At 35.1% G+C, this 24,698-nt stretch overlaps 2 protein-coding genes across 17 annotated transcripts; one reads left to right on the top strand and one right to left on the bottom strand.

The window, feature by feature from the left end:
* Positions 1–5,485: 5,485 nt before the first annotated feature.
* Positions 5,486–13,861, bottom strand: LOC147404049 (protein CPR-5-like). Of its 2 annotated transcripts, none has more exons than XM_086439888.1 (5): positions 12,832–13,861; positions 8,596–8,697; positions 8,181–8,216; positions 7,290–8,036; positions 5,486–6,254 (listed from the first exon to the last, which is right to left on the bottom strand). In XM_086439888.1, exons 1-5 carry the CDS (start codon positions 13,249–13,251, stop codon positions 5,709–5,711), a joined length of 1,851 nt encoding a protein of 616 aa, XP_086296014.1. In that variant the 5' UTR covers positions 13,252–13,861; the 3' UTR covers positions 5,486–5,708. The 2 variants fall into 2 exon arrangements, with proteins under 2 accessions (XP_086296014.1, XP_086296015.1); XM_086439889.1 differs by having other exon boundaries at positions 8,641–8,697; positions 12,832–13,858.
* A 1,777-nt stretch (positions 13,862–15,638) lies between these two features.
* Positions 15,639–24,471, top strand: LOC147404048 (uncharacterized). Of its 15 annotated transcripts, none has more exons than XR_015177688.1 (4): positions 15,639–15,993; positions 18,359–18,498; positions 20,769–20,853; positions 22,857–24,450. XR_015177688.1 is itself a non-coding variant. In XM_086439885.1 (4 exons), the coding sequence occupies exons 1-4, from the start codon at positions 15,824–15,826 to the stop codon at positions 22,870–22,872; spliced, it is 324 nt and encodes a 107-aa protein (XP_086296011.1). In that variant the 5' UTR covers positions 15,639–15,823; the 3' UTR covers positions 22,873–24,450. The 15 variants fall into 15 exon arrangements, 2 of the variants coding, with proteins under 2 accessions (XP_086296011.1, XP_086296012.1); XR_015177685.1 differs by lacking the exon at positions 18,359–18,498 and adding an exon at positions 18,039–18,091 and having other exon boundaries at positions 21,460–24,450; XM_086439885.1 differs by lacking the exon at positions 18,359–18,498 and adding an exon at positions 18,039–18,091.
* The last annotated feature ends 227 nt before the right edge of the window (positions 24,472–24,698 follow it).

Here is a 24,698-nt window from a genome sequence, read left to right as displayed (position 1 = left end):
CTTTATTATTTGTCCCCTTCATCCCTCTAATTTTACTATAGTTTTTATTTTACCCCTTTAACCACTTTGTTATTTTTCATTTTTACCCCTTTAACCTCTATTTTTTATTAATATCTCTCCCATTATATTTTCTTGCACTTTAACCCCTTTAACCAGAAAGAGAGCGAACTCTCTCTCTCTCTCTCTCTCTATATATATATATATATAGATGGGTCCCGTTCGGCACCCTAAGTTTTACCACACATTTTAACAAACGCGTTTTGTCCTACATGGGTTAGAAGTTTCGGAATGAGCTGATTTTTGGTGAGGATGATCTCTATGGTGAGGAGATCATCCTCACCAAAAATCAGCTCATTCGAAAACTTCTAACCCCATCAAAATTGATTTACAAAAAATGGACGGTCCACGATTTTTCAATGTGTAAACATGGGGCTAAACATTTCGGAATGGGCTGATTTTTGGGGAGGATGATCTTCTAATCATTGAGATCATCCTCACCAAAAATCAGCCCATTCCAAAACTTCTAACCCATGTAGGACAAAAAACGTTTGTTAAAGTATGTGGTAAAACTTAGGGTGCTGAACATTTCCCTATATATATATATATATATGATTAGGATCAAGGGACATGTGAAAAAACATATATAACATTAATAAATTTTCAAAATATAATATGAGTTAGAAATTTCGGATTGAGCTGATTTTTTTTTGTGAGGATGATCTCTATGATGGGAAGATCATCCAAAAAAAAAATTAGTCCAATCTGAAACTTCTAACCCCATTAAAAGTGATTTAGAATGTGGACCGTCGATTTGTTGTCAATTTTTATCAATAATTTGTAAATCACTTTTGATGGATTTAGAAGCTTCAGATTGACTTGATTTTTTGTGAGGATGATCTTCTCATCATAATAAATATCCTTGCAAAAAATCAGCTCAATCCAAAACCTCTAACCCATATTTTGAAAAACCATTGTTTTTACATATGTCCCTTTCCATAGACACATAAAGCTACTCACATTGCGACACAGTGTTTTGTCTTATATAGGCAAAAATATTTGGAATGGGCTGATTTTTTGTGAGGATGATCTCTATGGTGAGGAGATCATCCTTACCAAAAATCAGCTCATTATGAAACTTCTAGCCCCATGTTTACAAGTTGAAAATTTTAGACCGTCCAATTTTTGTAAATCAATTTTGATGGGTTAGAAGTTTTGGAATAGGATGATTTTTTGTAAGGATGATCCCCTCATCACAGATATCATCCTCACAAAAAATCAGCCCATTCCAAACCTTTTTGCTCATATAAGACAAAATTGATGTCGCAATGTGAGTCGCAATATGGGTCGTTGGAATGTCACCTTTATATATATATATATATAGATGGGTCCCGTTCGGCACCCTAAGTTTTACCACACACTTTAACAAACGCGTTTTGTCCTACATGGGTTAGAAGTTTCGGAATGAGCTGATTTTTGGTGAGGATGATCTCTATGGTGAGGAGATCATCCTCACCAAAAATCAGCTCATTCCAAAACTTCTAACCCCATCAAAATTGATTTACAAAAAATGGACGGTCCACGATTTTTCAACGTGTAAACATGGGGCTAAACATTTCGGAATGGGCTGATTTTTGGGGAGGATGATCTTCTAATCATTGAGATCATTCTCACCAAAAATCAGCCCATTCCAAAACTTCTAACCCATGTAGGACAAAAAACGTTTGTTAAAGTGTGTGGTAAAACTTAGGGTGCTGAACATTTCCCTATATATATATATATATGATTAGGATCAAGGGACATGTGAAAAAACATATATAACATTAATAAATTTTCAAAATATAATATGGGTTAGAAATTTCAGATTGAGCTGATTTTTTGTGAGGATGATCTCTATGATGGGAAGATCATCCAAAAAAAAATTAGTCAAATCTGAAACTTCTAACCCCATTAAAAGTGATTTAGAATGTGGACCGTCGATTTGTTGTCAATTTTTATCAATAATTTGTAAATCACTTTTGATGGATTTTGAAGCTTCAGATTGACTTGATTTTTTGTGAGGATGATCTTCTCATCATAATAAATATCCTCGCAAAAAATCAGTTCAATCCAAAACCTCTAACTCATATTTTGAAAAACCATTGTTCCATATATATATATATATATGGGTCGGGTTCCATAGACACATAAAGCTACTCACATTGCGACACAGTGTTTTGTCTTATATAGGCAAAAATATTTGGAATGGGCTGATTTTTTGTGAGGATGATCTCTATGGTGAGGAGATCATCCTTACCAAAAATCAGCTCATTATGAAACTTCTAGCCCCATGTTTACAAGTTGAAAAATTTTAGACCGTCCAATTTTTGTAAATCAATTTTGATGGGGTTAGAAGTTTTGGAATAGGATGATTTTTTGTAAGGATGATCCCCTCATCACAGATATCATCCTCACAAAAATCAGCCCATTCCAAACCTTTTTGCTCATATAAGACAAAATTGATGTCGCAATGTGAGTCGCAATATGGGTCGTTGGAATGTCACCTTTTTATATATATATATATATATAGGGTCCCTTTCAGCAACAAACATTTTGGCAAAACATTTTTCAAAACATGGGTTAGAGGTTTTGGAATGGGCTGATTTTTGGTGAGGATGATCTCTACGGTGAGGAGATCATCCTCATCAAAAATCAGCCCATTCCAAAACTTCTAGCCCCATGTTAACAGGTTGAAAAATTGTGGACCGTCCATTTTTTGTAAACCATTTTGATGGGTTAGAAGTTTTGGAATGGGATGATTTTTTGCAAGGATGATCCCCTCATCACAGATATCATCCTCACAAAAAATCAGCCCATTCCAAACCTTTTTGCTCATATAAGACAAAAATGATGTCGCAATGTGAGTCGCAATATGGGTCGTTGGAATGTCACCTTTTTATATATATATATATATATAGGGTCCCTTTCAGCAACAAACATTTTGGCAAACATTTTCAAAACATGGGTTAGAGGTTTTGGAATGGGCTGATTTTTGGTGAGGATGATCTCTACGGTGAGGAGATCATCCTCATCAAAAATCAGCCCATTCCAAAACTTCTAGCCCCATGTTAACAGGTTGAAAAATTGTGGACCGTCCATTTTTTGTAAACCATTTTGATGGGTTAGAAGTTTTGGAATGGGCTGATTTTTGTGATGATGATCTATTCCCTGTAGAGATCATCCTCACCAAAAATCAGCCCATTCCAAAACCTGTAACCCATATTTTCAAAATGTTTTGCCAAAATGTTTGTTGCTGAACAATTTCCATATATATATATATATATAACTTCCACCGAACTCCCAAGTTTAATAAAAATTGAACGGTGGAAAAATGATTTTTTTTTTTTTTTTTAAGTTGACAGAATTTTGTCCTCTATAATATTTTGGAAGCCCCAAGGTGACTTCAACGACCCTTACTAAGTAGCAAGGCTAGATTACCCAAAAATAAAACATCAATGTTGAGTAAATTTGATTCAAAGTGAATGAGCCAACTCAAAATTCAATACAAATGATTTGACCTATCGGCAATGGTTTTAAACTCGATTACGCATCTCATCTCATCTATGCCAAATATTGAGTTATTTCGGATGAGTTTTTCAATATGTTTGTGACGTCTCTCGCTAAAAAAAATGAAAAATGAACGTGGGGTTTAATATCTCGTCAAAAAAATTGACATGTCCATCCATCTCGTCCATGCTTGACATAGAGATGACTCGGGCGATATGTCTCGATCTCAGACGAGTTTTGAAACCATGCCTATTTTTCGGATGAGATTTGTAACCCTACATTCATTTTTTATTATTTTTGAACGAGACGTCTCAAACGTATCGAAAACTCATCCGAGACGAATGGATATCTGGCACACACGAGACAAGACGCGAAACCAAGTTTTAAAACTATGACTGCTGGCCTGGCCTTACATTACATGCACGTTACTGGATCATATGAGGGTAAGCAGCAAGGTGGAATCTCAAGTAAAAATATCCATTATTTATATGAGAAATGTAGTTAAAAATAAATTATACACAAATTAAAAATCATAAAAAAATTTAATAATTAACGTCAACATAATTCTTAAATTACTTAACATCAGATCTATGTGGAAAGAGCTGAGGTGTGGGAGTTGGCATTTTAACCATTATTCCGTGGTTGTATATGATGCAGACTCATAATTTTTTAAGGAACTTTACTTTATCAAATTAATTTACTCAACAAATCTTTGAGTGAGACCCACATTTTTTTAAAAGATTAAATATCTATAATATTTTCATTCTTTAAATTAAATACTTATCATATCCATTGTTATTACAATGTTGATTCTCTCTCTCAAATTCTCATTGGACCCACTTACCTGTTATGTCCTCTATCATCTCAAGAATTTACCGTGAGTGTTGTGGGGGCACTTGCCCTCACAAAAAAAAAAATTCCATTCTTAGCTGTCCCCACAAATACATTTTTTTTTTTCACTCTTGGTTATCCCAGCAAAAAAAAATTCTACTCTTGGTTGACCTCGCATGGGCAAAATACTGGCTCCGCTCCTGATCATATTTAGTTATTAATTGATAAATTGTTGATTCACAGATTTTATCAGCTAATCCCTCTTTTGGAGAATTTTACAAATTATTAAAAAAAAAAAATTGTGATAAGTCCAAAACTCTTATTTTTATACCCAATACTAGTCGTCTCCAATAAGTTTTTAGGTTTGAGATTCTATCTTCTTTAACGTTCAAACTTTAATAACAATATTAATTTTTTCAGCAACAAAACCAAGGCTTTGTTCAAGTCATTGAAGACTATGGGTTTAACCTAACCTCATCTTCAACTTCTAGGCGAAAGCCCTTCGTTATGTCTCCAAAACCAATCATTTTTAACATTATTGTAAGGTTTTTAAAGCTCTGTTTTCTTTTTCAACCTCCAAACATTAAGAACGAGATCAGATTTTAAGAGTTCAGGATTTTTTATTGGTAGATAAATCAGGAGTTTCTACAAGATATTGAAGATGGTTTCACCTAACCTCATTTGCGACCTCTACTCAACTAGCCTTGATTATATTCCTTAATCAGTCCATCTTCTACTTTAGGGTAAGGTTTCTACCTTCATTTTTAGCTTTGAATATCTTTCCTCTTCAACCTTCAAACATCAAGAACACGATTGGATTTTTAGATAAGTACAAGTTATCTTTTTTAGGTTCAAAAATCAAGGGATTCTACTAGACATAGAAGATGTTGTGTTTGAAATGATTCCAATAGGAATCGTCTATCACACTTATGGAGATTACTGGCCAACCATCGTTTGCAGTGACAAACCTAACATCCTTATAGAAGGAAACCAAGTTTATGGATCGACTATCGTTAGCAATTAGCCCCCACTGACAAAAAATCCTGGCTCCACCCCAGTGGGTGGAGGTGATTGTAAACCAAATTTCATTATAATCCAAATGACACAAATATTGAAAAACACCAGCAGCCAATCTTCCACTACAATAAAGATTAAATACAGAAAGTTCATCTCATAAATATAACATTACATAATGTTAATAAAAATACATGATGGACATACATGATTAATTACCTCTATTTTTTAGTCATTATGATTCATGGATGGTAATCTCCATGATCTGAACTCCATACAACTGACAATGCTCTCATTGATACATCCCGACTCTCCAAACTTCAGTTGCTCTCTACAGTGGTTGACCCGAAAAGAGTATCCATGGCAAGGGCAAAGAAGTGATCTTTCCAGTCACTGGGGCCTGCAAATGGCATCAGACCACAAAACAAAGGTATGAAGAACAATGCCATGGCATAGAACACAATTCTTCGGACCCAATATGGCAACCTTCCCTTCGCTTCGACCTCTTGAGATGCAGAGACAGGTCCATGCAAGATAGAAAACAAAGTGGAAGTACAAACATTCGCAAAGAAATGCAGCAGGCATAAGGCCTCCCAATATAAAAGCCAACTGTATCCATTCCCTCCTAATGTGTCTACACAAAGCTTGCCCGCGAAACCACACACAACTCCTAATAATAAGAGAATGAAAGTCACAGGCATTGTCTGTTTAACAGCGACCGGGCGTTGGAGAAGCAAATAAGCAATCACCAGAATCATAAAGACACCAAACAAAAGTCGGCTCACAGCTCTGACCTGACATCTTACCAGGTTAACCCCTGAATTGAAAGACGCTAATTGCTTTGGGATCCACCAAGAATTTGACTCCTGACAATGAATGATCAAACACCATTAAAATGTTTTCTAGCACCAATAAATGTAGGGTATTTTGGAAACGCCCCACGTGTTAAATTGGTGATATTAGGTTTAGCCCTGTGACTGTATGAAGTTTTGATTTAGTAATTTAAGTATTTGAAGAGCATTTTGAAAAAACAAAAACAAAATTTCACTTAAATCATCAAGAAAACACAAGGTTGACAAGTGGTCAAGGGGGTAAACTTAATATGGGGTATTTTTAAATTAACCAAAAATGTATGTAGAAATCAGCCCTAGTTGCCTATCATGGATGGAGTAACCTAGTTCCTCTCAAAACACATTTAATGCATGCTCATTGATCAGGATTATGGCACAGAGCAATCCAATTAGGGCAACACTTCTCAGATTGATTGATTTGTATTGTCCAATCAAATTTTATTTAAGGAATAAAACACATTGAGTGAACAACTCCACTTGATGAGAAGAAGGTTCCATCTTGCTAAGTCAGTTAAAGTCTATGAGTGTGCTTCCACGAACTTGTTCAAAAAATCTGTTTTCACCTACTAATTATTTACCACTACTATCGCATTCTCGCTTGGCTAGAAGAAAAAATATCCACTCAGTGAGCATGTACACCATTTAAGAAAGGCCAAACAATCCATGATGGAGGCAACACCCATGCCATATTTCTGAAATGGTCATTTTGCTAAAATGGATTACCACATTGGCAATCCAACACCACAGCCCTCTAGATTTCATGTAAAAACTCCGATTCAAAGAAAAAGGGCTCGATTCAAGGTTTGAAAATGGACGGCTTCTTTGAAAAAACCTTGGATTGAGCCCTTTTTTTACAAGAGTTATGTTAAATTACATAGAATTTTGTCCTCTACAATCCTGTACTATCGGATCATGTTTTTAGATGCCACAAGGTGAGCTCAAGGACCTTTAGTAAGATTTGAAATCTGACGAAGTTAGTAAGGCTAGTCTTACTCTATTAATTTCTTCAATTAAGAGCTTGAAAAGAATACATGAACATATGCCACTGACCTTAGGAAGGGACATACAGGATGTAGTGACCTCCGTAATCCGCTCGTATGAATAAACATATGCCCCATATAAAAGAGAGAAAGACATGATAAGCAAACCGGCAACAAGACAGTCCATGCATTTCTTGAGCAGCTCTGCGTGCCTCATGTCTTCTAACTGATTAGTAAATTTCTCAGCTCTGAAAGATGCCTTTGAAACACCCATAGATAATTTCAACCTCTCCAAACAATTTGAATAGGAGTTGAGAGCCAGCTGTGATTCCTTCAGTTTTAATTCTTTCATTTTTAGACCAATCTCAAACTCCTTGAGATCATTAGAGCATGTTTGCTCAGTGACAGATTTCATAAAAGTTCTCAGCATAGAATTGTTTAATCCAGAACCCATTGTGCTTGGAGAAACATATGCCAGCTGTTGGTTTATTTGTCCATGAAGGGTCAGTTCCCGCTTCTCAGAATCTGATCTCATATTATGTATCTCTTCAACAGAACTAAATAGTATGTTTGGCTCATAAATAATTGGGACTTCCTCTGAACGAGACTCTATATCAGTTTTGCTTTCAGGATGGCCTTGCTCTTTGGGAGATGCAGATTGGGCAACTTCTGGACAATAATTTTCTAGACTTGGATGGCTTAAGGGATCTCCACCCTTGTTCAGAGATGCTTGGTTGATCAATCGTAGGGTATTCAAGGTGCTCCTGAATGATTGTTCGAAGTTCCCTAGGAAACCGTCTAATCTGTCCCCCCAAACCTGCCCACAAAAATAGCCGATCACAACAAAGGACTAATTATTTCTTTAGCATCTCAAATTATGTGATTCATCTGTATGAATAACAAGAGGAAACTTGAAACCCATGTTGATTGATGATTTAGTAGTTTAGGGTCTCTGGCTCACATTGACTAAAGATTCTTTCACAGCCGAAGTGCAGATCTGCAAGCATGCAAACAAGTTATTCATATTCAAAAGTTAATTTACCTCTAGAGTATACTACGAGTAACACAAATGCATGTAAGAAATATGAAAATCCCACAAATAGTTGAAGTTCACCTCTCAAAACACCAAATGTTTTATAGATCCATGGAGCACACCACTTGGATTGACAAAAGCAGACATCCTCACCAGCCAGGTGATCCTAAACATCTAATCAATCATTATTAGACAGTCTATGGAAGTATATGAGCATCCACCAAAAATCACATTAATTGGATGGTTAAGAATGTCTGCTTGATACAATCCGGGGTGTATCAATGGAAGAGGTGAACCAATAATTGAATGTTGAACCTGGAAGAGATTTGCTTGTGAGAGTTACGGTTCCATAATCCATTGGTCTTGAAAGAGGATTTAAGAAGAGTACCAAAGGAAGGTGATCCTCCGAAATCCTTTCATCTGCTACATTTTTCCTGTCTAGGACCTGAAAATCAACATGTATCCCATCCCCATGATCAATCAATAAGAATATGCATGCACACACAGGTACCGTACAGCTAAAAACAATATTATAATGGATATATGAGGAGGTTCATAAGGACCAAGATAGGATTAAGTCACAAATTAAATTACAACATTTACATATAATGCTATTATTTCATCATCATCACAAACACTACCCTACTAGAACTATATGGGGGTCGGTAATATAAATCCCATTTCGCGATTCAATTTATCTGAAGCCGTATCTTTTGAATACAAATATTTTCTTACCACTTCAATCCCTGTTCTTTTCAGCCTCCTCCTCTTCCTTTCAGGGCCATCAACAAGAAGTAAAATGCTCTTCATTTCCCATATAATGCTATTATTACAACATTTACATATAATGCTATTATTTCATCATCATCACAAACACTACCCTACTAGAACTATATGGGGGTTGGTAATATAAATCCCATTTCGCCATTCAATTTATCTGGAGCAGTATCTTTTGAATACAAATATTTTCTTACCACTTCAATCCATGTTCTTTTCAGCCTCCTCCTCTTCCTTTCAGGGCCATCAACAAGAAGTGAAATGCTCTTCATTGGTGTTGTCTTGTGGTAATGCCTAACCATCTCGATTGACATTACTTTATCCTCGATTGGGGTTACTCCTACAATCCTTCTGTGTACTCATTTCTGATTTTTCCTGGGAAGCAATTCAAAGCCAGCTTCAGAGACCCCACATCTTTATTATTTGATCCTGGGGGTGTGAACAGATCGATCTCCATTCCGGTTCAAATTAATGGGGTTCCAATCCATCATGGATAATTTTTTTGGTAGGGGTCCTTTTCTTTTAGTGGCAAAGCTATTATGTGGTTTATAGGAAGCTCAAGGACTAGGAGAAGAAACTGGAAGAATGTAACATTTGGGAGGGTGGGCGGAAAATGGGTGCTCTTCTTGAGGTCTTAGCATATATAGATAAGAAAGAAGAAGATGGGGCCCTCTTAGGCAGAGAGGAGAGTGGAAGTTCATGTAGAAACTTGTAAGTTTTCAAAGGCTGGATAGAATTAGCCAGGATTAAAAAATCTAGGTTAAGATGATTAAAGGTAACAGATAAAACAAAAGCTACAAGTCATACATATCATCAATGCTAGAAGGGGAATTAACAGCTTGTCACATTTGATGGTGGATGGAAATCTGGAAGAAGATAAAGAGAGGATTCATAACGTTATTGTAGACTTCTACATGAGCTTGTATTAGGGATCTTGCTCATGGAGATCAGGTTTAGATAGTATTGAGTTCAATCCAGAGGCAGTAACCTTAGAGATAAGGAGGAGATTTTGACATCTATTTTAAATATGGGCAGTGATTGAGACACTGGAGCAGATGGTTACCACATGGCTTCTTTAAAGCTATTCAAACATGGTTGGAAAGGATGCATGGAATGGAGGAACAGGATTCATTTAACCAAATCCTAGTGATTCAAATAAATGCATGCCTATTAAGTTTGCATGTTCGTTCAAAGTAGATTTTTTAATTAGCTAAAAAGATAAGTATTTTATTAATAAAAAAATATAAATGAAAAATAAATAAAGATACATGAACATAACGGTTGTGGTTCGTACATTGCACAATCTGCCATCCCGTGACAAAGACAACGTGTTTTTCTCGGAGAGGTGGATGCTCTAGAATTGGGTCATACTGTGTCTTGAGTACGTGGTATAGTTTTCTGAGTCATTGGTGAACTATAACGTCCCTATTGAGCGACTCCCTGTCGTATGTTTTCAGCCTAATCAGAAGGACCAACTATCCAATTCAAAATAAGGTCATCTTTTCAGGTGCTACGCTCCAACTGTGATTTTCCCACTGCCACTTTGCCCAACATCCCCACTTGTCCAACAAGTGATCAAGATTTTGACAACTTCCTAGAAGTGATGTTCCAGGATTTTGCACATACCTTACCTATGGTCTTCGTAAGAGTAGGATTACTGAGGAAACCAAGGCCAAAGCAGTTAAAGGGCATCCATATTTTGCTTTTATGTACTTAAACTAATGTGATTATTGTCATTTTTATGTATAAATACAATTGTAGTTGTTTTTTTATTATTATCCCTTAGATTCTTACACCACCGTGTAAAAAAATGCCAAGACATTTGTTTCCCCACTTCATTTGATAGTTTGTAGCAGTTTGATGACTTATTGGAGCATTATCATGTCTGTTTAGTTTTTTGATGAATATAAATTATATTATCAAAAGAAAGTAGGTTGAGATGACCTGCCTACAATAATGCCCATCACAACAAGGTATAAAAGAATGCAAGTCAATAACCAAAACCCAAAAACCAAACACTAGTAGATAGACTCATTACAAACAAGGTCCCGATTGTAAAAAAAAAATCTTCAGAATACTCCCTTGAAGTCCACAAATTGCTTGCTCAAACAACCACCACCCAATTATTTCCATCATTTTGATGAAAATTGCATCATTCATACATTGAGTTAAAATTTTCCCCGAGTTTTGGTTAGGCATAGGGGAAAAAGCAGATTTTGATCCCAGACACTTTTTTTTACTAATCACAGGCTTTACCAACTTACTAATTTGGCAGTTGGCAACCATCAATTTCCTAAAAATATTTCTGAAGGAGGTCACTCATACCAAAGCATCAAAATTTAAAACCTTGTACGTCATCAATCACCACCTTAGCTTTAGATATTCATTTCTTTACTATCCGTATCTTTTGAATCCCTTAGTGATCCATTTTTTCTACTCTACTGTACTAGCAGATTAAGAAGGTAAATGCACTCTTACTTGTAACCAAATAATCAATTAGTGTATTCTTCTTTTTATAGGGATTTAATTGATCACCAACTATTTTTTTTCTAAAAGAATTTCTCCAAGTCCGGGTAAAGCTATCAAGTGTGCAAGAATGAAATAAATGGATACTGACACCTAGAAAATAAACCTTACATGGAATCACATTGGCTCTTTTATTGGTAAGAGATTTGTAGACTAAAAAGGCGACATGAAAATGAGAGGAAAAAGTTATGCACCCCAATTCAAGAATCTTAATAAATACAACTAAGTTAAAACTCCCCATATACAATATCACTCGATCTAAAAAACTAAAACCCTAATTTCAAAACTTATAGAGAACCAAAAGTACATTGCAGCATAATCTTCATCACTATATTGATAGTCTCAGACTCTTCACTCTATGATGCACCTATTCTTCTCCTTCCAAATCTCTCAACATATACCAGAAAGGAAGATCCTCCAATAAAATTATTTCTTTTGGGGAGAATGCCTTGCAACACCAACTATCAAGCCTAAATAAGCAACTAACATTCCGAAGCTGGAAAATGTTTCCGCAACTCCATAGAAAAACTAATGTGCAATTAGAGAAGATCAACCAACCTCTAGCATGATTGTTCATGCCGAATTATATCAATTATCCAAGTGTGTAAGGGCACAAGGGGTTGTGATTTGGGCCTATATAATGAACTATAAGGAGAACATTACGATGTAACAAACACAAATCTACAGTCATCGTAGATACACTTAATTAGACTGACGCAATTACCTACCTGAAAAATAATTGTGGACACCAAATTGAATTATATAAGAGAGATTCTTAGAATTGCTACCAAAAAAATTAGGCCTTTCAAGAAGTGTAGAAAAGCATGCCTTATTCAGAAACAATAATTATGGTCACCAAATTGAATTCTTTAAGAGAGATTCGTAGCAATTTTACCAAAAAAAATAGGCCTTTAAACCAATTTTAGCTGTGAAAAATATCTTCACCAAAATCTTCAAGAAGTGTAGAAAAACACGCCTTGTTAAAAAACAATAATTATGGTCATCAAATTGAATTCTATAAGAGAGATTCTTACATTTTTACCAAAAAAATTAGGCCTTTAAACCAATTAGCTGTGAAAAAACATTTCTTCACCAAGATCTTCAAGAAGTGTAGAAAAACATGTTTTGTTCAAAAACAAATACAGCAATCTTAAAAAAAAAAAAAATACAGAATTCAATAAACATTAATCAAAACTATAAATTTCTCTAATATCTCGAACTAATAAGAATCTGAGAAAAAACAAACAAACAAAGAAATCAAAGATAATTATCGAACCTGAGCAACAACAGCAGCGATCGACATCCCAAGAGGAAGTGCAAGCGCATCGACATCACTCTCACCGAGACAAAAACCGCCACCACGGATTATTAATTTAGGGTTCCTTCGTTTTCTCACAACATGCAACCCTTTCTGCAGTGAAGTTGAAGAAGAACCAGAATCAGAGGCAGCTCTCGATACTCTCTTGTTCTTCTTTATAGTCTTTCCGCCAACATTGTTAGACTTCGAGGATATTTTAGGATTCGAAGAAAGCTTTGTATGAGCGTTCGAGTGAGGAATTTCGGCCGTTACGTTTGAGTTGGGATAGAATGATTCTACGGCTGAGATGTCCTGATCTTCCTCGAAGTTCTCATCTTTCTGGGAGAAACTACCATTGGATTCCAAAGCTTGTGAAAAAGATGGAGAAGGAACTTCCATGGCGGAAGCAGAGCGAAAATTGGAAGAAGAGGCAAATATTGAAAATTGAAAAATTCAATAAAAACGAGGAGCAAACTTTGATGCACCACCCTCCCAACAGTGTCACGTGGGACACACTTTGGACCCACATGAACCCACAGTCTTTCCTTACACCCCCTCGACCTCGATCTCCTCTAATGGGCACGCGTAAAATGACTTAAATATCCTCAAATCCTTGATTTTTCTTCATCCTCAACCTTTAAACCTCAAGAGAAAGATTAGAATTTTGGAGAAGTTAGACCGTGGATCGAAAAAGAGGTTGCTTAGGTTAAAAATAATTTACTTTAAAAGTTGAAAGACTTAAAGATGATGGCTTTAAGAATTTGATTTGAGGTTTAAGAATTGTGTGTTTAAGCAATTTACTATTAGTCTTTCAAATAAAATTGAGATCAATGGGTATATCATCCATAGGAGTATCTCAAGTATTCACTGAAACATGGAGGGGCATATCTAAATCACAACATCTGAGGATTGGTGAGATGGTCAAGATCATGTCTAAGGTTTTGAGTTCGAATCTCCCTTATTGATCACCTTCACCCTCTTGGATTTTCCTTGAAATTATCTTGTGCATGAGGGGAATTGTTCTTGCCCTGAGTTTTTTTTTTTAATACTAACTAGGGTTTATATAGACTTCTTACTAGAAAACGGAGAGTTTACAATATTTCGTAAGATCACCCGTTAGCATATGTGACCTAAGAATCATTTGGGATGTTCTAAGAGGTTCCAATATTTGGATTTCCAGCAAAACAAAACATAAAAATCTAAATCACCACCTTTTGGATGGTCCTTATTTTAAACACTATATTGAAGATCGAATTTAATAAAGTTATGCAAAGTGTTAATCCTTAGAACATCAAACTTTTAGTAAAGATTATGCCATGAATGAACATGAAAATCACCTTAAACATTTTCGATGGTCCTTATTTGAAGGACCATCCAAAAATGAATTTAATGCTGGAATGACACAAAGGTGACAAAAATGATGTGGTAGCGTGCGCATAACCATAGATGTTTTTTATTCGTATTTTGCGGAAAAGTAACTACGATAACGTGCAAGACACCACGAGTTTTTATGACCCTAGCACGACTCTTATTTTAAAGACTATATTGAAGACCGACTTTAATAAAATTATGCAAAGCATTAATCCTTAGAGCATCAAACTTTTAGTGAAGATTATACAATGAATGTAAATGAAATCTTAAAGTTTAAGGTGAGGGTGATTTAAGCATATATCCCCCACCCCCCACCATTTTATTAGCAATACACTATTATTCCAAAGTCCAAACTGGTGACACCCTCCTTGAGCTGTGTTATGCATGAAAGAATAACATAAAGTAACCTAAATATCCTTATTTTCAACCGTAAGTAGTTGGATTTTTTATATATATTTCACACCAAAAGTTACTCATGACGCACACATAAAATTTGCACAAGATTTTAAAAAGGGTGGCAAAATGTTAAGGATGGCAATGGGATGGGTTTGGGCTGGTTTTAGCTTAACCCGACCCGATTAGTTATATTCACCCCCAACTCATCCTTATCCTGACTCAGGTCTAAATTTCTTAATCCATCACCCCCTTAATACTATTTCTAAACCCGATCATGCCCTGTCCAGCATTTTAACACAACTTTTTTTTTCCTTTTTCTCAATTAAATTTGAAAATCTCTAATTTTTTTAATCAAGCTAATCCTAATAAATTTTTGGACGATGCATCCCAACTTTTACTTATTACACCATATTAGGGTACTAATATAAACTCTCTTGTGGGGTATATGTATATTTTAAAAAATCGGGGTGATGTGTAAAAAAATTATCCCCACTCGACCCTATAAGGATGGGTCAGGGCATCGTGCGGCAGAGCAAAATTGCCATCCCTACAAAAGATCACTAGATATGGGTTGGCAACCCATCAAAGAGCTGGGAAGCTATAAAACAAGAATAAATGAGGATTAAATATTCTAATATAGTTAATCTCTTTTCTTAAAAAGTAAGTTGATACATCATAACCAAATAAAATGTTCAAATGAAAAATGTGATTATTAAGAGCTTGAGTCACATTAATTAATAATTATAATGAAATATGATTCAATCATGATTTTCATACACGATCATTTAACATTCTTGACGAGTATCAATTGGAGGAAAATTTTAAGACCTATCATTATTATAGAGAGTTGATATTGCCAAACCAATTTTTACTATGCCACACCAACTGGTGCAATTTTTTGGTGATCGATATAGGAAATGGTGTGGCATTGGTAAATGTTGGTGTGGCAATAGTACTTTTACTATATCCTGAAATCGGGTCCAGATGCAATAAGTAAATTTTGAGGTGCCAATAGAAGTTTCATCCCAAAACTCTTCATCCGACTCTTTCTTCACTGGTCCGAAGTGTGGTTCGTTGGAAGAAACTACGACGACGATGACGGAAAACCGCTCAAACCCTACCTGTAATGGCAACAAACGGCAGGTCGACGACACCTTCGACCTAACGGAGACGGACATAGCTTCCGTCAGAAATCAGCCGGAAAATGACGCAAGGAGGAAGAAGAGAAAGGTTGGCGTGCTCCCTATGGAGGTCGGTACTCGCGTCTTGTGCCGAGGGAGAAGTGTTAAATATCACCCAATCAAGGTTATCGAACGGCGGAAAGTGCATTTTGGTGGGCCCAATGATTACAGTACTAAGTCCACTATATCGAATGTAAGTTCGTCATTTTTCCCCCTCTACTTGTCAGTTTGGATTTTGTATTTCTAGGGTTAGGGTTTAGGTTACAAAACAATGGAACAAATCAACAAGAAATAAATTTGAATTTTTTCTTTTTATCTTTTTTTTTTTTTTTTTTGGGGGGGGGGGGGGGGGACTGATTGCGTGGACTACGAGGTTCGGTGAAGGTTTTTGTTTAGTTGTTGTTGTGAAAATTGGGGTTTATAAGTGTTAGGTTAGGTTTTTTTGTTTCAAACTAACAGAAGAGATTTGAAAAAGAGTGTTTCTAGTGAAAATTGGAGCTAGATAGCTTCAGGTTTGATCAGTCAATTCTAAGCCAAATTAACAGAGACTTGAAATAAGAAAATTTTGTTGAAATTTGGGGATCGAGTGCATTGGGTTTTAATTAGTCATTGTTGAACCAAAGAAACCGAAACAACTTGAGAAATAGGTTTTTTTTCTTGAAAATTTTGGGCTTGTGAGTGCTACATTTACAGCGATTATGAACCAAATTAGCGGAAATATTTGAGAGTTTTTCGTGGGAGCTGCTATTGCTACACCAAATTTTGCTAACGCCAAACCAACTGTGTGCAATTCTTTGGTGATTTACATAGGAATTGTTAAGGCATTAACAAAAGTTGGTGTGGCAATAGCAGCTCTCTTTTTCCTTTTTTTTGTGAGAATGTGTGTTGGGTTGCATCATTAGTTTATGATGTTCGTTGCCAGATTCTTTATATATATAGATAAAATATTTTAAAGTCGCAATCCAGAACGGTGTCCCGTTCCATAGGAAAATACGGAATCTACAAGCAAGTGTTTATTGGAGAACAAACACATTGGGCTGTGTGCTATATAGAAGAATGGTTTGGTTAGGAGCCCAATGTGTCTTAAACTCCTACCAAAACACGCCACGTATAAACCGTTCATATGTTATAGGAACAGGACACCGTTCTGGATCCTGACTCAATATTTTATTAAAAAGAAAACAAAAAGGAGGATGAGACAGACGTCTAACAATACAACAGGAATAAAAGAAAAAGAATCAAGCTACATACTCATGCATCACATAGTGAATCCCACTTGAACAAAAGTCCTAAAAAAAATACTCCTCAATTTCATGAAGCACAAAGAACCTTTAGAGGAATTTGCTAATCATGACCAATTTTGTTATTTTGGCCTGCTCTTGGTGAACATTTGAGACCGGAATTTTTATTTGTTGTTGTTGCTCATCAGTATCCTTTATAAGTGATGCATTCTATCTATATATTTGTTCTCTTGCAATTTTCAATTCTAGTTGTTGTTGTATTTTATTAGTTTGTTAAGCTACCAACATAGTATTAAATTTCGACATATTTCGACGAAATATTTCCATTTCCACAAGTTCCGACACGAAATTTAACCGACAATTTCTTTTTGTATATATTTCGGTGGAAATCACTATTCATTTCGTGAAATATTTCAATGAATAGTGAATTTCGGCCGAAATTATCATTTTTTTAGGTATAAAAATGCAATATTTCGATGAATAGTAAATTTTGACTAAGATATTTTCTTTTTTGAAAAAAACTTATAATTGCTTTTAGGAAGAACTTGTAAATTACACATAGTATTTACTAGTAAAAATTGCATAGAACATTCATCCATTAGTATAAATGAATTATGATTAGATAGTTATATATATCATCTTATTTGAATGTATTCTAAGCATATTAGTACGTTTAGATGAGCATGCATACAATCAACCATGTTTCAATTAGTTGGATACATTAGCAATTTATTCATACTTATTCTAAAAAGAAAACAAATATAATTACACATGAATGCAATAATTAATAGTTTCTTCATTTTAATGTCTTACATATTAAGTTGTATGTAGTTAATGCAACATTTTTATTATTATTTCCACTGTTAGCCTCTCAATACATGTGCGTATGTGTAGCAAAATGTTGTTGATATTCAATTTCTCACTCCATATGGTAGTTTATTGTATTTTGATGACTTAATGGGTGTGTTTTAATGCCTATTTTTATCGTTTCCTACAGGGTTAATGAAAATTTCATCAATATTTCTGTCATTTACATCATTTCCAAAAATGGTATTCCTTTCCACATTCATCGAAATATTTCCATTCCCAAACTAATCGAAATTTAATACCTTGGCTACCAATGAAAGATTAAATCAAGCATGTACATAGAGCATAATCTTCCCTTGTACACTTTGAAAGATTACATTATGAATATAATTTCTAGCAACTCTTTTAGTTATCAGTTAGTAATTTTCATAAGTACACACGATGTGCCATTTCCCTTCATTTTATTTTAAATAGGAAATAACTGTATACAATGTTTTTTTTTTTTGATAGGTAAATGCTTGATTAGTAGTTAGTGACAGATAAATGGTTAGTGATTAACATAAGAAGTATGGGTTCAAGGCGTTTGATCCTAGGACATGGGAACAACTCTCCGCACGTCTTACCACTGAGCTAAGTGGCACTTCTTAAGTGTATACAATATTTTCAATCTCACCATTGTTTTGATATAGGCTTTAAGAATAATTTTGTTGTCAGCTTTGCTTTATTTTCTTCCTTGACTTCATTCTCTCATATTTCAATCAGTCTTCCACATTATATGTGAACATTTTATTGTATTTCCATGGAAGTATATTTTAGCTATTGGTTTGGCTTCTGTAAGAAAAGATATTTTCTAACAGGTTGATTGCAAGAGGAACAAGGTGTATGGGCAGAATCTCTGCTATTTGGCAAAATTGTTTCTTGATCACAAAAACACTTTATTATGATGTGGATCTGTTTCTGTTTTATGTGAATGTAACAATCAAGGATGCCACATGGTTAATGGAAGCGAGTAACAAGATTACAAGAGCATGCTTTGAGGTCTGGGGCCAAAGTTATCCCTAAAATAATGCTACATTCTATTGCTTATTAAAAAAAAAGGGGCTACGCTCTATTAGATTATACCTGGATCCTCATAGGAAAGATCAACCATGTAGAAGATTTGGGGAAAACCCATTCCTTTAGAATGGATGTATTACCGTGGACGATGACGTGGTACAAGATTCTTATAATTGACGACTAATAAAAATTAATTCATTTTGATATGGTGGATTATGTGCAAAAATATTGAGGAAGATATTGATGCAATCAATTCTCTGAACAAATGATTGGATTATTGATCAATCAAGGACACACTTGATTAGATAATCGCAACTATCTAAGCAAGACCTCGGCCAATGTGAATAAGAAGGTTATAAACTCCCAGGATGTCCATACAAGCTCCATGTTTATTTTTTGATAGGTAAAGAGAATGTATTAAAGAAGAAAAGAGAATGTACAAAGGGAGGATGAGATATCCAAGCCGAGAAAAAAGAAAACAAACAACAAAGAAAAAAACCTACCTACGGGGCTGATCCTCCAAGTTACAAATCCTATCCCATCTTACAAGAAAATCTTCAAAAAATGCCCCTCTAAATACCTTAAAGAGCTTCCCCCAATAGAACAAAAGAGCTAACACTGGGTTCACTACACTATTTACATTTATTTCTACCCCATCAAAAATCCTTCTATTACGTTCCTTCCAAAGGGCCTAACAAATCGCGAAAGGAGTAATGGTCCACAAGATCCTCTTTGCCTTGCGAAAAGGGAAGCCCCAATGCGCCCAAAACTCAACAACAAAACAACACAAAATCTATTTAATTTTACGTAACTGTCAAGGCCCCAACTACCCATACTTAATTCAAAATTGGAAAATTAAAAAACATTAGCAAATTTTCATAAAATCCCCTCAACCACCTTTCTTCCCCATAAATCTTGGACAAAGTTTCAAATAAATTTTTTCTCCTTTCCCATGCTTGGGACTCTTCCTTCCTTGTTGGCTTGATTGGATTCAAGACCGGGATTGAGTGTCTTCGAATATTGCAATAGTGCTTCTTTTTCTGACAGGTGATCAGCGCTTCTGGTAACTAAGGCCATGATGTCCAAATGTTGTGAGAGGTGAAACCAAATGGAATAATCTTCCCTCTTGTGGGTCTGTGAAGAGAACACAGTAGGAAATTTGTTTTTAAGGAATCTCACTTTCCTTTTCCATCTGAATGATTTGGGATGATTGGTATACTTACTATGCTAAAGTAGTAGTTTTGGAGTTACACCAATCAATTAAATTCAATTTTGATGGAAATGCATTAAGCTGTCCTGGAATGGCTTGTATAAGTAGTGTCATATCCACACGAATAAATCTTCGTATCCTTTTGGGAGGTAATTGAAATTGAAGATTGTAACGAAGTGGAAATTGGAGTGACTTTTCAAGAATTAAAGAATATTGAACGAAATTATTGATGGTTATTTGCAAATGTTTTATTTTTTATTTTTAATGTCAGAGAATTAGCACTGATGTAGCAGATTTTCTTGCTAAAAGTGGTGCATATTGAAATGCATTGTAAATTGGGAGCTTAGCCTTTTTTATTAGAGTGATTCTATCGCCACACCAGCTTTTGCTAAGATCATCCCAATTCATATGAAATCACCAAATAATTAATGACAGATCTTAAGGTGCTCTTAGTAAAAGTTGGTGTTGCAATAGAAGCTCTCTTTTGTTAGTACTATACTATTTTTTTTTAAGTGTTTACTTATTGGCAGGTAATGATAGATATGAATTTCAATTGCACGTGAATTTTTTTATTTTGTTGATAGGTGCAAGCTACTGCCCATGTTGTGCTTTTATGATTGAATTATTCACATAATGCTTCATATGATGGTGCAGGAAAAACATTAATTCAAATTTGGTTTGCATCTAGCCCTTCTCCCTATCAAAGAAAGAGGCTATGGAAAATTTCTAATTGCATTCTGTAAGCTTTCTGCTATATTCTTCATTCTACTTTTTCTTTCGATCAATACGTGCCTTTATTTCTGATTTCGTTTTTGGAGACCTACATTTTGGAGACTCCTAGAGACCAAACTTTCTTATTGGTCCATGTGTTTTGAAAGGCATTATGAATTTACGAAAGAGTTGAGATCTCATATGGTGTCCCATTTCTATAGATAGGTTAGGTATCTATGTCGCACAATTTGATTAGGAAACAAATGCAATGGGCTATGGAACGGCTTTGTTAGGAGCCCGAGGTATTTTCAACACCAACTAAAGTGTGACATGTAGACACCTAACCTATTTTATAGGAACGGGACATCGTATTGGATCCTGAGTCTTTACGAAAATACCCATGTTAGATCACGGTGGTTGCAGTTCAATACACATGGACGAATGAGAAAGTGGGTCTCCAAAATCACTCACTCTTTATTTCCTGCCATTGTTATTTCTTTCTTTACGAGGTATATCCATCACAAAGTTCCATTTTGTATACATATTGGTTTTTCTTTTGAAATTATTTATTAAGGGTAACATGCTTGACTATCGATTGTCCATAATGCATGAATCCACTATGATCAAATATAAGTTGCATGGTGTTAAACATCAGTTGAAACACATGGAGAGTGTCACAATAGTTGCAACTAATCGGCTCAGTCTCTACATTGTTTCTCTTGGCTGCTCCTCATTTTCTTCCATGATATTGGAGATTCTGGGTTAGGGTTCTCCAAATTATTCTAATTGTACAATGAGATTAAAGGTATGATTATTAGACTATCTGTCGATCTCTTGCTTTCTTTTGTTTTGGGCATTTATCAAACATCCAATTTTGTTATATTTACCAGTCTGAAGAGAGTTTTAGAGTCCAGAGAGTCCTTTTTATGCTGGAGCCCATCGTGTTTGTTTTTAGAAGTTAAATTTGATTCATTGGAGCCCATTTGTTACTCTAATTTGATATTAGTATCAAACTGCTTATGAACTTTCCAAGAAAGACGACAAAGTAGGGACACCGGAAAGGCCACTTTCTGACCTTGGACTGTTGAGCTACAGAGGGTACTGGACCAGGGCTATATCTCCATCAAAGTATGCATGTCTTGGCCCATCACCAACACTACTCAAATTTAATAATTTCCATTATATACTTGTGGTCACATTACCTTGGCCTTTTAAGTGCTTAAATTGTCACCATTGTCTTTTGTCCACATTATGTATGATCTAAGTCAAAATACTCTCAAGTGATGCGTCTATCATTATCTTTTCAAAAGATGTGTTTATCTTGGCACTTTACTCAGAAAAGTTCAAAAGAAGAATAAAAATGCACCAAGAGAAGTTAAAGTACATTCAGACAAGTAGAGCTGTATGTATATTAAGAGCCAATTTGACAAACAGTTATCTTATCTCTAGCAAAGTATCTAACAAAGTAAATGTTTATAGCTCTCCCTTTCTCACAGTCCAATCTAAATCTTCTTTTCCCATGTGGACCAAAGAATATTTCGTTGAAAGAATGAAGCATGATACGCCCATCAGATGTAAAGAAAGCACGAATACTAAAAGAGGGGCCGTAAACTGTTTGTAAGTTTGGTAGCCACCCCATAGTTTTGTCATGTCAGGTTGAAGTGGAAATGTGTCACTACTTACTTCGACGTGGTTTTGGGAAACTCAAATAATTTCTTGATCACTGAAATCTTTTTGAGGTGCCAATAGAAACTCTCTCTATTTGTTAAATTTAGGATTTTATATTGGCCTAAATCCTAATTGTAAACAATTGTTGAAGTTGTTTTAATGTTTATACCACTTTGTAATGTTGAAATAATAACTTGAAGTAAATTTTTGTAATGTTTGAAGTGTCTGTTTTAATCTTTAATTAGGGAGTGATAATAATTTAAGAAATTATGGTGTAATAAGTAAAAAGTTGGGGTGCTAATAACAGCTATGTATTTGAAGTTTAGATAGAGAATTCTGTTCAATTATTTGTATTTTTCGCAGGAGCTTAGCGACATGATCTCCATAAAAGCAGAAGATATATATCTTGACACTGAAGCATGTCGTCTATGGGGATCCCAAGGTCCTCGATCGCCATCTAAAACAGCTGGACTTGGGGTTCTCGATGTTGATGTTTGCAAATTGACATGGACTCCTTGCAAAGAACTAGGTTGATGTGAGAAAATTCATCGTAACACCCCTTACGCCTTTTTGATCTTTGACATGTAAAAATGTAAATAGTCGTGCTGGGGTGACATTGGATTTACTGCGATTCTTACATTTCTGACGTGGGGTGAGCACATAGCCGTAGATGTGTATCCTCGAAATACAAGTAAAATGGTTTCCCAACTCTTCCCCAGGAAAATGACTTACCCACCTCTTGATGTTATTCTCTCCCTATTATATCCACCCCCAAATCCAAAAATTAACTTCCTTTTCGACATTTTTTTCAAGTGCAACCAAAGGGTAAAACACACTCTTCAAACATTACAAAGATTTGGTTCAAATTATGATCTCAACATTATAACACTCCTTCAAACAATTTCAGTCCTTGTTTACAATTATGATGAGGCTCATATAAAATCACAAACCCAAAAACTAGCAAATAAATAAATAATTGGGAGCTTAAATTGGCACCCCATTTTTTACTTATTCACAATCATTCGCCTATTTTCTTTAGATTTTTTTTCAAAACGTCGTGCAATTTTTGCAAAACATCAAATTCTAGTATACTATTCCTTTTAATTCCCAAAACATGTTTTCAAGCGAGTTCATTGGTAGGTATTCTAATTTAAAGTGACGGTCTTGTTAATAAATTTAAAGATAAATATCCATAATTTTTTAACGGCAAGATGGTCACTTGAAATTAGAATACCTATTAGTAAACTCGTTAGAAAACATGTTTTGAGAATCAAAATAATCAAGGTACCGGATTCAAAATTTCGTAATAGTCCGCACATGAAATTGTAATTTGCCCTATTTTCTTTATTTTTAATTGGGTGGGGGTGTAATAAGCTAATTTTAGAGTGCCAGTAGCAATTCTCTTATTGTGAAAGGAATTTAATTTTCTTTTGAAAATCTTACCGTCCCACGAATCATTAGTCTTTTAGTGTCCCATCATCTCGCACGGGTATAAACTATAAAGTGTGGAGCCACGTGTCGATTGAACAGAAAGTCCACGATGGTGAGCGACAAACCTAACGCTACACGTACTTAGGCACTTTTAGTAAAAATTTGGACTATTCAACCCAAGAATATTATTAGAGAAAATTAAAGGAGTTGACTGAACAAGTTGAATCTCTCAAAGAAGGTTATCTCGAGGAAATACATCTACGGTTATGTGTAATTGTGTACATCCCACGTCAGAAATGTAAAAATCACAGTAATTCCAATGTCACCCCAGCATTAGTGACCTCACTACGAGTCTTTTTGTGGGACGTGAGTGCACGTGTCGCACACCTCAAGATGTTGAGTACAAAATGTTTAAATTCCATATTCCTTCTCATCAAACTCATTGGAGATCATGATCATTCCATCTTTTCTTACTTTGTTGTCAAAATTAGCAATAATTGCAGTGAAACGTGGTTCACTTAGCTTGGCTTTTATTTCTTTTCCTTTTATTTCAAATATATTTCATAATATATAAATATCACATAATACATTTTTTAATTTTATTTGATTTTATTAATTGTATTAAATCATGTGATCTAAATGATTTAGTTTAATCTTTTTTTAGTTTTCTTTATGGATCTAGCTCTATAAGGCTTGTTCCTTGAGGTTATACTAGTCTGTTTTATTCCCATTTTGAAGGGAAATAATTCAATCCCTTTCGATTTTACAATGAAA

Source organism: Akebia trifoliata, chromosome 4, assembly GCF_017979445.1.
Source record: "Akebia trifoliata isolate Shusen 1 chromosome 4, ASM1797944v1, whole genome shotgun sequence".
NCBI lineage: Eukaryota > Viridiplantae > Streptophyta > Magnoliopsida > Ranunculales > Lardizabalaceae > Akebia > Akebia trifoliata.
The sequence above is the reverse complement of the archived record's forward strand: the minus strand, read 5'-3'. Positions and strand labels throughout refer to the sequence as shown.

Excerpts from the sequence above, each read along its gene's own strand:
- LOC147404049 (XM_086439888.1), bottom strand. The coding sequence starts at position 13,251 with ATGGAAGTTCCTTCTCCATCTTTTTCACAAGCTTTGGAATCCAATGGT. Across the intron at positions 8,698-12,831 it reads TCGCTGCTGTTGTTGCTCAG|GTCCTAGACAGGAAAAATGT; the intron begins GTTCGATAATTA and ends GTTGATTTTCAG. Across the intron at positions 8,217-8,595 it reads GACCAATGGATTATGGAACC|ATCTGCACTTCGGCTGTGAA; the intron begins GTAACTCTCACA and ends GCATGCTTGCAG.
- LOC147404048 (XM_086439885.1), top strand. The coding sequence starts at position 15,824 with ATGACGCAAGGAGGAAGAAGAGAAAGGTTGGCGTGCTCCCTATGGAGG. Across the intron at positions 15,994-18,038 it reads CTAAGTCCACTATATCGAAT|GGTTAATGAAAATTTCATCA; the intron begins GTAAGTTCGTCA and ends CGTTTCCTACAG. Across the intron at positions 18,092-20,768 it reads TTACATCATTTCCAAAAATG|GAAAAACATTAATTCAAATT; the intron begins GTATTCCTTTCC and ends ATGATGGTGCAG.